This window comes from Prinia subflava, chromosome 14 (genome assembly GCF_021018805.1).
Source record: "Prinia subflava isolate CZ2003 ecotype Zambia chromosome 14, Cam_Psub_1.2, whole genome shotgun sequence".
Lineage (NCBI taxonomy): Eukaryota > Metazoa > Chordata > Aves > Passeriformes > Cisticolidae > Prinia > Prinia subflava.
In genome coordinates, this window is record NC_086260.1 from 16,093,358 (window position 1) to 16,107,183 (window position 13,826).

General features: G+C 41.7%; 2 protein-coding genes across 2 annotated transcripts in view; one reads left to right on the plus strand and one right to left on the minus strand.

Annotated features, from left to right (window-relative positions):
* Positions 1–13,826, plus strand: part of DCAF1 (DDB1 and CUL4 associated factor 1) — a 321,374-nt gene that overhangs the window by 137,211 nt on the left and 170,337 nt on the right. The gene's annotated exons all lie outside the window — the stretch shown is intronic.
* DOCK3 (dedicator of cytokinesis 3) overlaps positions 1–13,826 on the minus strand; it is a 155,746-nt gene that overhangs the window by 72,754 nt on the left and 69,166 nt on the right. The window contains exons 10-11 of the mRNA XM_063411958.1: positions 10,905–10,993; positions 8,665–8,790 (exon numbers count right to left, since the gene is read on the minus strand). Coding sequence (XP_063268028.1) covers positions 8,665–8,790; positions 10,905–10,993 — 215 coding nt within the window. The remainder of the gene's footprint in view (positions 1–8,664; positions 8,791–10,904; positions 10,994–13,826) is intronic.

The window sequence follows — 13,826 nt, forward strand, 5'->3', positions numbered from 1 at the left end:
CAAAAAATAAGTATTTTTGTGATGATCAGAATAACATCATGTTCAGTTAGCCTTTCAAGCGTGTTGTATGTTTTCATAATTTCCTTTTATCATAACAAAATAAAAGCAGCCTTTTTGGGAACCTGATCACAATTCAGTTCAGATGGATTAGGAAGGAATTATAAATGTAACTTTTGCAGGATTTCTGGCTGGCCCCTGGTATCCATATGCATGGCTGTATGAAAGCAGGCATTGTGGACACTTGCCAGCTTCTCACTACGTCATTTTCAGGAGCTTTCAGACCAAATTACTATATTCAGAAATAGAACTGCTTGTGTCTCAGTATCTTGTTATCCTGAATTTCACAGACTCTAGCTCACTTGGTTTGGTTTGATTTTAGAATCTGATGTGGGAAACTGCTTTCAGAACTAATCTGTTCAGTTCTAAGGCCAACACCAAAAGGACAGCAGGTAACACCTACTTTTCTCTAAGATTTAGTTACTGACACCAGTTTATGATGGTTCACACTTAACACTTCTTTTTATCTACTTGCCAGAAAGACAAGCATACTAAAGGGCAATATGGAAAAAATACAAAAAAGAAAGACCCTGAAACCAACCAAAACCCAACAAGACCCCAAACCAAACAAAAAACCAAACAAAAAATGTAAACCCTTTCAAGGCAAGTATTTTGTTAATCAGCCCCAAGACACTAAAAAACAAAGTAAGGGAACAAAGCAGAGACTCCTTCAATGTCTGACTTCTTCCACTTGGAGAAGCTGATGCACTTAAATCTCTCTAATAATCAGAAGCACAATGAAATAAGGCAGCATTTGCTTTCAGGCACTGAGGGCCATCCTTTTGTGCCCCTCAGAGCAGTGCTTCAAATTCCTACTCAAGTCTAAAACCCCACAGAACTTGTTCCTTAATCTACTGTAGGGACAAACAATAGAAGCTTTCAGTCCTGCCTTTGCTTTCAGTTTTATTTCTGGAGATAAGTACATTTTCAGCATGGAAAACCCAGCTCTGTGGCTGCCATCAGTGCTTCCTGGCAGGAGCTCTGGGAATGGGAATCCGTGTGCAGAACCTGCTCCTTTTTCCTTTTTCCAGGAGCCTCCCTCTCCTGCAGAGGCTGAGTGCCAGGGGCATCAACTGGGAAAAGACCCTGGATATTGGATCTGCTTTGCCTTATCAGAGCACAGCATCAAATGCAGCAATCCACAGGCCACAATAGAGAAAATTACCTTAGAGTTCAAAATCAAGCTGAAATACCTCTATCCTGATTTTAGGGATATCAAGGAAATACAAAATTCATCACAAAATATGGTTGAAGTTGGGCCTTTTGTTTTGGAAATGCTCCTGCTTAACAGATTCCATCCCTTTTTCTCAGCAATTTGCACAATTAGGAAAAAGGTTTCAATTTGTATGCTGTAAATCTTAATAGAAATTAATTGTACTCACTCTAATTAGCATTTTGGAGCTCCCTACTTGTGACCTCTTTTCTGGAAGGCAGTCTGGCTGCACAAAATCCAATGTCAGATAGCAAATCATTTTCCAGCCTAAATTAAAGGCAGCATTTGGTTATATATAGCATCTTATCTTCTATTAAGCTTAACAGGAGGGATATTACTCCACTAATTAAAAAAAAAAAAAAAAAAGAAGCGCCTTTGGGGTGGGGTGTAGAGGGATCTTAAAACCAGTGGATTTGCATAAAAATTAAGGAAAAAGATGGGAAAAATAGGAAATAAACGTATCTAACAAAGACAAAAAGCATTTAACCATCAGGTGGGGTGATTATTTTAGTGGAAATCACCTTCCTACAAGGAGCAATCTCCTTTTCCTAACATATCAGTCAACCCAAGGCCTCACAAGGCTTTTGTTTTTCTCCATTTGCTTGTGGTTTTGATGGATGTGAGCTGTGATACCCCAGTGGGCGGCACAGAACCCAGAGCAGTTCATTGCAGTCTGTGCTCTGAGTGTGCAGGGCCACAGAGAAAGCTCAGTGCCACGCAGGGACACCTGGCATGGGACACTTGGCACAGTGGCACCACGGTGGCACCACGGTGGCACCACGGGAGCGGCCTGGGCAGCTCCAACCCCCCTGACAGTGACGTGCCCAGGCAGGAGCTTGGGCACGTGGCTTGGCAGCATTAATTAATCAATTAAAGAGACAAAGAGATAAACAATGAACTTGTGTGAGGTGTCAGACCTTGCTGCACAAACAGCCCTGTGCTTGTGACTGCAAATCCTGCATTTGGGGGGAAATGAGGCTGGTACCTCAGCTTGGAGCACAGAGGCTTCAGGCCTTCCCAAACAGCAGCACAGAGCAAAAATCTGGGTGAGCTGTGACCTCCATCGTCAGAACAGGAATAGAAAGTGCTACAAGGCCAGTGGGCCACGAGTATTTACAGAGCCAAGGCTGCTGATGTCATTTTGAGCTGAGGTCTCTGTGCTGGATGCTCTCAAGGATGAACTCAGAGTTTTCAGAATGGGAGTTGTTTCAAAGCCCATCTCTCTGTAATTGTTTTCCAGTCAAAAACAGAAGTAAACTTCTTTTTAGCATAATCCATGCACTTTTTATATACATGGTTATTGACATTAATTCCTTATCAGATGCCCTGAAAGACAATATTTTCCATTATAATATTAAAAAAATCATTTTCTCATGTGTTATGGGGCTCTTCCTTTATCAACTCCCTTCACCTTTATTGGGGTTTTGTTAGTCTGTTTTAACCTAGTTATAAAGCCCAATGTCCAACATACAGCTGTTTAAATTATAAATCATCAGTTATAGCTTGGGGAGGTTCACTTGTATTGAAAGGAAATCCTTTCTCATATCACCTGAAACTATTTTAATGGTAATGGGGGCAAAAAGGAGTGGTGAAAAAGGCTACATGAGCCAAATATTGATTTTGCATTTGCAATATAAAGGAATGTACTGGAAGACTTCCAAACAATTTTTTATAATTTTCAAGACTTAATAACCTGAAGCAGCCCAACAGCCACTCCTTGTCTAGTCCCAGCAGAAGAAATGGGAATTTATCCTGACAGGGTGTGCAGGTTTTCCACTGGAAGACTGACCAGATACTTGTACTGCAAAACAGCAACAATTTACAGGAGCTGTCTGCATTCAATGGAACACTTTTTATTCAGGAATCCTAAAGATTGTGGACACTGAGGACAGGAATGGTCCCTGTTCTGTGCAGAAGAATAGTGTATCAAAAAAGGGTAAATAATTCACAGAAGTTTCTGCAGGAGATAGAAACACAATTTTCTGATCACTCAATTCCAACAACTTCTTTTTCTGAGGTGTCAGTGTTTTGTGACTCTGTGGACATGTAATATATCCCTGCAAGCTGGGGAAAAGTGGCAGATCCCAGAAGTCTGCGTGTGTAGGTCGAGTTTTAACTAAGTATAACTGCTATTTATCCAGAGAATATTGGATTTTTTAAGGTGGAAGTTTAGTTTTAGAATCTAGGCTGCCAAGGGAAAAATATCAGAACATTAGTGTTTAGGTTTATTTTTATGAAATTGCTGAGCTGGTCCTATTCATTTAGGGCCCCACACGTGATGCACTGTCTGCTGGATTCTCTAGCACCCCTGAGTTTGGCATCTCTTCAAAAATAGTGGCATTTCACAGAAGAGTGAATGGGCAAAAAAGATAATCAGAGTATGTTCCACAATGGATCCTGAAGAAAACCCAAACCTGTGCATTTATGTCCTATCTATAAATGAACAACCAGAGCAAATCAGCATCACTGCACTGACCTGAACCAAGTTACAGCAGCTCAAACTGAGCACTTGGGCCAGCAAGGAGGAGCTTTGAAGCAAATCATGAAGTGCAGAGGATTTCTGTTCCTGTGCAGTGTTACCACATGTTCTGGCTGTGTTTGCTCGAGCTCCTTGCAGGGGAACTCTGCTTCCTGGCTGGGACTCTCCCATTATCCTGGACATTCCCTTTGTGCATGGCTCTTCCCTGGAAGCTGCTGCTTTGGAGGGGCCAGTGATGGGTCCCTGATCTCAAGCAGCAGAACTCCACCCTCAGTGGAGCTGCAGCTGCCTCCAGTGCAGACACAGTTACCTGTGAAGGAAGCGCCTTCAGCAGAGCTGAGGCTGACAGGAGCAGCTTTGTGCTCATCACATCGCTCCTCAAACCAGAGGGACAAGGACAGCGTGGCCAAGGGTCAGTGGGAAGGGTCTCCAGCAGCCCTGTCCTGCTTTCTGGCTGCCCCTCAGGACCTGTTTGCAGTCTCATCCTCCCCTGTGTGATCCTCCCTGGCTTTCACAGTGACATCCCCTCTGACAGCCCCGTTCCTGGCACCATCCCGCACTCTGGGGATCACATCCCCTCCATCCCAGCAGCTCACTCCTCTGCCCCTGCACCAGCCAGGCACCAGGGGTTTTTAAGGCCTATATTCTTGAAATAGCTACAGTGAGCAACTATTAGCATAATTGTGAGCAATATTACAGCAGCAAGGGGAAACAAAGCTTTTATCTGCTGCCTCTGTGGCAAATTAAATTAGTTTTTTTTTTCTCTAAAGAGAACATTATGCAAGTTTAACTCCGTGTGCTTCTCCAGCTTTCACTGAGCAGAACACAATTGTTTCAAAGAAAAGGGACAAGCAATACTTATTAGGTTATTTGCTCCCCATTGTTTGATTTCTATGTATAGAAAAGAATTTATACAATGCCCTTTTTAAATGCAGTGATTTCCCTGGAATAGTTGCCTTTCAGTAGTAGGAAGTTGTTTTTTAATCCTTTTTGTTTCCTCCAGCTTTCCATTCCCACAAGTTCATTTATGACAAGAATACTTTTTATTGTCCCTGTAGACACTTTTTAGTGATAATTATTACATAATGATGTATTTTGGTCTCGTTAACACTCTTGCCATGGACATTCTGAGAATGGCTGATGGATTTCACCTTGGCCTTTCCTCAGTGTATTTCTGCCATGACTTTGTGCTCAGTGACTGAACAGATGCTGAGATGTTTCTCACTGATCCACCTGCCACAGTTACTAAATTTGCCTGAAACTCTGTGGTATGAAGAGAGACAAAGTCTCCATCTCCCTGTCCCAAAGTTTCCCTGTGATGTTATGATTCGCTGTCTTTATCAATCCCAACATTCCATGGAAGATATGAAAATGGAAAAAAAGCAAGCAAAAAGCAGACATTACACAGAAAAGCAGAAACTTACACCCAACAATCTTCATCTCTGCACCAGAAACAAAGGGGAGAGAATAAAGGGAAAGGAACAGGAGAGAAGCCAGGAAATTAAGACAAGGAGAGAGAAAAAAGAGAAAGAAACATCACTCACGAGTCAGAGATGAAGCATGCACTTTTCATCAGAGGATCAAAGGAAAAGACAGAATACTCATCAGCACATGGGCAAGGGGAGGGATGTCCTTGGGAGCTGACAAACACCAAGCCTGTGCAACAGATTTCTGCACAGCAACTTCTGCACCAAGCCCAGCCGCAATCCCCAGGAGCAGCACAGGCCTCACTGCTCCCAGCCTGGGAGACGTAAAACTGGCACGGCCTTAAACCCAGGAGCCATTTAGAAAAGGAATAAAAAACAAACCACAAATGGACAAAACCCCACCATAACTTCGTCAGGAGACTGGTTTGATCGAATTTTGCCAAAAAAGATTACTGAAGTCTTTCCGATGCCCTTGTCAGATCACAACACAGTAAAAAACAAAGAACATTTTATCTTTACAAAAGAAGGCAGGAAGGGTTGTTTTGTAGAATATTAAGCTTGTTCTGCATAACCATGCAAGATACAAACCCATAAAGACCAGTTTCACTTTGTTTCTTTATGATGACCAGCTACCACTGATGCTGCTCCTATCTGAGGGACAGAAAAAGAGGGCTTGATACAGGGAGCTAACGCTACAGTTTAGAAAACAAAAAGGGATAGAAAAACAGTAATGAGACACAGCTACAGAATTTTAGTAGTTAAGAAGTGCACATGTGAAAGGATTTCCTGTTGAAAAAGAAAATGAAAACATTCAAACCTATGGCAAAAAAAACCCTAAGTTGAAATGCTTGAGGTATTTACTTTTATAAAAATAGAATTCTTGGTTCAGCAGAATGATCACTGCTTTTTTTAAAAGTACCGGGTGACATAGCCTTTATTAATTTATTCATAAATTTTTTTATACTGTCCTGAAAAAATCTGTATCCACTTGCAAAATACAAGTGATGAACTTTCTGTGCTGTTTTCTGGAAGAGGAAACCCTGTGTTTAGTGACAAACAGTTCTGAAGCAAAGCAAGGAAGAGCTGGTTTGACAAAGGCTGTTAAAGCAGCAGACAGGGCTGAGAACTGCTAATGTGCATGACAGGCTTCAGTCTTTGGTTGGGGTTTTTTGTTTCTTTTTTTGGTCATGTGAGTCCCTAGTGAATTATTTTTTTACTTCAGATAATACTCATAAAGCTAAGGAAGAATGTTTGATCCTGGCTGTAGAAACATAAGCAAGAAGTCAATTGACAGACATTCCTTGTTCATGTAGCTGGGCTAATCCACCTGAAAGGTAACAGAACCCAAATGTTCTGTCCTGGATGTCAGGCAAACACCAACCCCAGCCGGATCTGTTGTTTTAAAAGCAAACAACAGGCAAATATCTGCTGTCACTTGAGTATGTCAAACATCCTTTGATTTCCAAAATCCCCTGATTAGTGATTAGATTGAACTCTCTTTGCTGCATCAGTGGAGTTCCATTACATTTCAATCTCTTCATTTTCCAGAGATTTCATTATTCTGGAGAATACCCAAGATAGTGCAAGCCTTTGTTTGGAGCCCCATTCATGACTATCCCTCTCTGCTCTGGCAATGTCCTCATTTATAACTACAGTGAAAGTTCATTCACCCTTGCTCAGCTGCTTTGCTTTTCTTACTTGGTGTTTACAGACATGTACAAACTGCCTTTCCTCACAAACAGAAGTGTTATTCTTACAATGCCTAAAGCTTTGCATCTAAACTCAATCTATGAAAACCTCTTGTAGCACACCTGGAATCAAGGAGAAGTTCTGTGCTCAGTTACTCTAGAGAGGCAGGAAGCATTTAATACCAGAATGGTGATCCTTTCACACATTTGTTCCTATCAATCAGCATTTCGGCCTTTTATATATATGCATGTGTGTATATATATATATATGTGTGTGTGTGTATAAATGTGTATATGAATCCAATTCCAAACAAGTTATCATCTTAAAACCCCAGTGTCTTCCCAAAAAGAACAGTGGTTCTCACAGAGAATCTGGAAATTTGGATTAGCTGCAATGAATGGAGAATTTGAAAAGCTTAGGGCAGGAGTACTTTTAGTGTGAGCACTGCTGACCTGCTTGCTCCAGCCCTGGCCCAAAGCCTTGCCCAAAGCAGTGAATACAGGGGACACACTGTGCACCTTCCAGAGGGGCCAGGGCCCAGAAAACAAAAAAATGACTCAGGGGAACACTGAGGACACAAAGCTGTTCCTTCAGCTTCAGTCACCTGAAGCACCTGAGGTCCAGCTTTATCCACAGAAATAGGGGATCAAGCAGTTCTTGAATCAGTTCCCTTGCACGGGTGTGTAAATGTGACACATCCAGCTGTGTTCTCAGTTACAGATCACCTTGCAGCTGCTGTGTCTGTACCTCAGCCTGCAATAATTCATCTTTTCCCTGTTTGACTGCTTTGGGTTATGCTGGAACTGCTATAAGGTCCCTGAGAACCAAGATTTATAATGGGCTTTATAGCCCACATCTTCTGCTGCTCTGTTACCACCCTTTTCAGGCTCATTAGTAAATATACACATGTTGTTCTAAATCCTTTGACTTTAGTTTCTAGGAATGCTTCCCACCTACTCCCTATTGCACTGTGGTTTCTGAAGAGCTTCCATTACAAGGCTACAACTACTTCTGGTCCTGATGTCTCACTGCAGCTTTTTCAGTAATAAAATCTGATGCTTTTCCCATTGTACTTTCACTGAATCTCCCATGTCTGTAAAGTCATCCTTTGGCTTGCTCAGCAACAGTTCAAATGCTACCAATTAGCAAACCCACTGCTTACCACACTGCAAAAGCCAAGCCACTGTAACACCAGATTTTATCTGGTTGCCCACATTCTGGGTTCTTCTCTGAATGAACTCCTGGCTGTGCTGGGGCTGCCAAGCCAGGAAGCCTCTCCAGCTGCTGCTCCAGAGGTGGGGAGCAGAGGAAGCACAGCAGGGCTGCAGCCCAGACACTGCATGCACCAGCTGCTCTGTGAGGGCAGAGGGAAAATCCGACCATCTTCTCTGCTTCTCAGTAAAAACGGATCTCATGAACTCAAAAACTTCAGGGTTGCAAAGTGGAAACCCATTTTTTCCAGGATTTGGATTGTTGGGAAGAAGAAATTTCATGCATTTAAAAAGAAAATTCTCTATGCTGAGTGTACAAAGGGATATTAACTGGCAGAGGTTGTGGGGAATATCAGTGCAATCTTTCCAGATCCCCTTCCATCCACGTGACTGTAACACCTTCTGTCACTGTAATGTCTGTTCCTGACAATGTTTTAGCATTGCCTCCCCAAATCTGGCATTTACTGACAAATAAGACAACTCTGTTATGAATCCCACTCAAGTAAAGTGCCCATCCCAGCTGCACTTGATTGGGAGAGAATGAGAGAAGAATGACCAGCATTTTCAGCTTGGAGCTGCCCTGTTTACCTGGCATTATAACATCAGGGAATCCCAGCTTCCTGGTGACAGAAACGCCTCTGTTGAAGATCATGGGGTTTTCCCTTCGGATCTGCTCCATGTCACCACGAAGAAGCTGAAGAGATATTATAAGCCCTGGAAAAAAAACAAAGAGGTTCATTGTTTCTGACCAAAGAATTAGATTTTGTTTCTACAAAGCATGCAGGTAAACTAATGTTTTGCTCCACAGTTAATTTAATCCTACATATAAACACAGAGTTCTTTTCTCCCTTGGAGTAATTGCAAATTGAAATGAAGGAAACAAAACTGTTATAAGGGATCAGTTAAGAACACAGAATTATATTAAAATACAACTCCTAACAGTCAGAATACTTGATTTTGCAGACATGTCCCAGTCTACAGAAAGTGCTTCCATTATTTCTATTCCTCACACACAGCAGGTTACGACACATGTATGAGCAATGCCACCTCTGTCTGAGGGACCACCAACCACACAAAGCTCTGGAACATCTCTAAAGTGCCTTTCATCCTGCTTTATACCATGAAAAAACCTTAAATCCCAAAGTGTATCTGTTCTACTCATTTCTTTAACTGCTTCATAGAGGGATGTTGATTTTAATGAATTTCCCAGCAGTTCCTCAACATGTTTCAGGAATGCCAACTGGCCAAACCGACTTCAGCTCTGTTGTTCAGTGTATCATTGAACAGCTGGACTAGGAATAATTACACACTTAATCTCAGCCCAGCTGTTTTCTCTACTTGCTTTTAATTTACAACATAGGAGAGTGTGCTGGTAAAATTATGAAGTCCAGCATTACCATACAGAAGAAAAACCCCAGGACTGAGCTCAGCCATTGAAGCCCAGTCTCACCTGCTGAGCACACTACCAGCTCCACATATCCATGGGAATTACTTGCACAGAGCAATGTTCCTCATTCTTTATCTCCTGCAGTGTCACTTGGTTAAGAGATCTTTCTGTCCTCTCTGTTCAGGGCCCAGAACAGCACACACCAAAGCAAACACTGCCATTTTTAGATGCATATTTTTGCACCAGCCATTCAAAGTCCTGCTCTTTCCTAAGCTCAGTATCTGGGCTTTGTGACCAATATTTAGTCACCATTTCCCTGACAAGTTACCAGGGGAACAAAAGCAGGAGTATCGTGTACCTCCCACCCACTGCCTGCCTTCTCCCCTTGAAATCATCTCCAAGTCTGTTGTTTGGCTTCAGCCGAATTTGGCAAATAAGTGGATACCCAGATGACATGAAGATTGTATAAATTCAATGAATGCTGGGAGTTGGGATGAAAAAAAGAGCATAAACCCTTAAAACGAAGGAATGGGGAGGCCAAGCAGCCAGCTGGGCAGTCAGCATGTATGTGCTCAAAAGCTGCCAAAACAGGGGGACATGCAACTGCCCAGCCGGGCAGGCAGGAGAGCAGTGCAGGGAAAACACAGCTCTGAACCCATGTAAAAAATCCAAACCTTTGAATAGCATGAATGAGGGTGTCTGTGTGTGCAGAAGGTTTCACAGCATACAAGAGACACATGTTCATTAGGAATCAGCCTTGACTATTTTTGCCATTTACAGGAAAACTTGTTCGTTTTTTATCCTTGTTTGCTATTAAAAACAAACCAATGAAAATAAATTTTTAAAATTCCATGTAAAAGGACTGGAGCAAATTTGGTAGTTCAGACATGTTGCTCAAGTTTTCAAAAGTATAAAGAATTTAGGAAGATCTTTTAATGATGACTAGTGGATAAGTTTAACTTAACAGGAGGAGGAGCAGGGAAAGAAACCAGCTTTACACACAGTAAAATTCCAAACCTGAAAAATGTTTCATTTGCTTATTGTTGTGCTTAATCTCTTCTACGGGAGAATATGCACTGCATATTCCACTACAGTGTCTCAAAATGCAAACAAGCAAAATTAAGACAAATTCAGTATTTGGACATCACCATGATTCAGGCACTCAGTAATGAATGCAGAGCTGGCTGTAATGAAGCTGAACTGTTTCCTATCAGCTGCTTCATTTGGAAAGGGAGAGCACTGATATCTCTGAATTAGCAACTACAGACATCATTACATGAGGTAAACAGATAAGACAGGATTTACTTTCCCTATTTATCTGTCATTAGCTACGAAAGGAAAACCTCACATGCCAGTGAATTTCTCTGCTATAAATGATCAGCTGTTTCTAAAGGAGGTGTTCAGCTGCTGCTCAGACAAACAAGCACAAGAAGATATTTACCATAGTTGGAGCTGGGGGCTGTGTACTTGGTGCTGGATTTGCGGATGATATTTTCATGGATCTGGCACCATTCGTTTTCATTGTTACACCTGAAATAAAAGAACACTAATTCAGGTTAAATGCTTTCTGCTGAACCATCTTAGAATGCCACCGTCAGCTTTGCTGTAGAGATAATATGAAAGCTTGTAGGGTTTGGATGAATGAGAGAAATACCCCATAACTCTTATTTTTAAAGGTGGAAGGAAATAAAATGTTCTCCTATAGTGATGTCTTGTCAGTGGACACTTTTAGCTGGTGGGGACTCTTCTGTCATCAAAACCATCATTCTACTCTTCAGATGACAGAATGAAGAAAGCTCTGGACATTCCATCTGAATTCTGTCATGTAGAAAATGAGTGCTATGCTTGTGTTCAGGACCCAGAGCACAACACGCAGGAACTGAGGTGCCATGGAGCCAAGGAAACCAGCCCCAGGTTGTGAGGCCACTGTCCCACAGGATGGGAGAGACCCGCAGAGCCAGACTGGGGACAGAAAGGCAGAGAACTGAAGTGATCCTCTTTATCAAGCTTTTACATGAAAGATGAGCCATACAATCTTCTCTCATGTGAGAAAAATGGCACCTTTATCACGAACAGTGCTATTGGTTAAAAATAAAGGAAAAGCAGTGTGTTGCTCAAGTCTAACTGCATTTTAAATACATCTGTGCTTTATTTAAACCACAACAGCAAGATTCAATGATTCCCCATGAAGTCAGCAATTTTTACTTCAGCAGAAATAGTGAATCTCATTTCTCCTGAAAAGCAATTGAATTAAACAATTTAATTAAACTTCTGTCCTATTGACTCTTAAAGGTTAAAATAAAACCCCAACTAATACTCCAAGCTTTCAGCTCCGAGGAGTTTTGAGAAACAAATCACTTTGTAAAACTTCTCCAAGGATATTAGCATTTTTTCCCTTTATTGCTTCAAGAGTACAACATGTCAGCACAGCCAGGGTAAGTCACACAGCAGCTCCTGTGAGGACAGTGGGGATGTTTTTGTTTGCTGCATTATGTAACTGAAGAACAGCATGGCAGAAGGAATTCAGGCTATCTCACAAGCAGGAGCTGGTAATTTCCTACAGCTTCAGTCTTGCAAAACCATGTGCTGCCAAAAATAATGAGGTAACCCTCAAAGCCTGTGATGGCACAGTTACTGACACCCCCAAGTGTTCTTAGAACAGCAAAAGGAACAGAGACAACTGGAAACAAATGAAATACACAGAACATTTCAGTGGCTCTACTGCCCACCTCCTGTAAGCACTACGTCCCTTCTGGGAGGAGACAGCATTCCCACAGAGTCACACAAGGCAGATCAGCATGAAGTGCCCCTGCAGAACTTCACAGGATGGTAAATCTACTGTACTGGCACTCCCCAAAACAGCTCCTCAAAACCAAAACACAACAGAGCTAAGGCATTAATAGACAGAACAAACCCCCTGCCAACTGTGGTGTTGTGTGCTAATTCAGCACTCATCAAGAAAAAATAAAAATTATCTTCACACTGTCAACACATTAAGAGTCATTTATCCTACCCCAAATAATATTCTCCTAAAAGTAGAGAGAGAACCTACAGCACGAACTCAATACCATCCTCCCTCCTCACAGTTACAAACAAATGTCTAACCTGTGGTGATTTTTAGTTGCTGCACCAGCCTATGGAGTACAAGGTAAAATAGGTTCAGCCTCCAATGAATTATGTCTGCACATGAACCTGCAACCAAGTTATCCAAAATCAACTGTAAAGGCAGCTTAAAGCCAGTTTTGTACCAGCTGCCAGTGGAAGCTGCACTTTGCATTTCCTGAGTGCCAGGAGGGAAGATCTTCTCCAGCTTTGACAGGCTGGCCTGGAAACCCTTGCTTGGAATGTGTCGTACTGTGCTCACATTTTACTTGTCCAAATACCAAGCACATAAAAGAATCTATTTCTCCTTTAAACAAGGATTTTCTCCTGAGCCATCCATCACCTTTGAGGCTGGCTGGTCGTGCAGCAAATGCACATTTGGAATGTTTTCATCCCACGGCAGCCCCCGGTGCCAGCAGCTGAGGACAGCAGTGGGATGTGAGCTCCTGTCCAGCTGGGCAAACAGCAACCACGGAATGGCAAAAGGGAAAGACATTCAGGCATGAAGGGGTAAGGATTGTAACATCTAGGGCTGGAGAAGGAGGAAAAAAAAAGATGGAAAGAAAATAGGACAGAAAAAAAGAAACAGAAATAGTGAATATGGAAGAGAAATGCATGAAGTTTTCAGGGGAATTGTAAGATGGACACAAAGAGTAACGTTCAATGAGCAAAAAATTTCATTAAGGATAAAAATTAATACAAAATATTAAGTCAAGTTATTTCATTAAAAATGGACTGAGAATTTAACTTTCATCTCACTTTTAAATTATTTTGCATATATATTAAAAAGAATAATAAATGTAAACCTTTATGCTTTTGCATAATGAGCTTATAACTACAGCTGTGGTACTCTATCCTCTTAGAGAGATTTTAACATGACTGTGGGATTAACAAAGAGGAAAATCTCAATTGTGAGAAAAAATATTTTTCAGACATAAATCTTTAACAATAATAAGGCAAGCTGAGAAAGATTGGTGAAGTAAATTGATTTTTTTCCCCCTCCCATAAGCATTCTCTTGTGGATTCAGCAGAAGCCTCCATTGACAGGCTGTGTGTTTGTTTCAGCCTTTGTTAGGTTTTCAGTCTCTCAAATTTTTTCCAGCTTCTCCCTGTGAAAAGGCTTTTCTGGCTGCCTCATTTGTGGCAGCTGTAAGCTTTAGCCACATAGTGTATAAAAGGAATGCCTTTTACTGCTCCTTGAAAAATACAAATACACCTCTCTCCTTATTTCATCCTTACAATGTTTTGGAGCTGGCCTGAG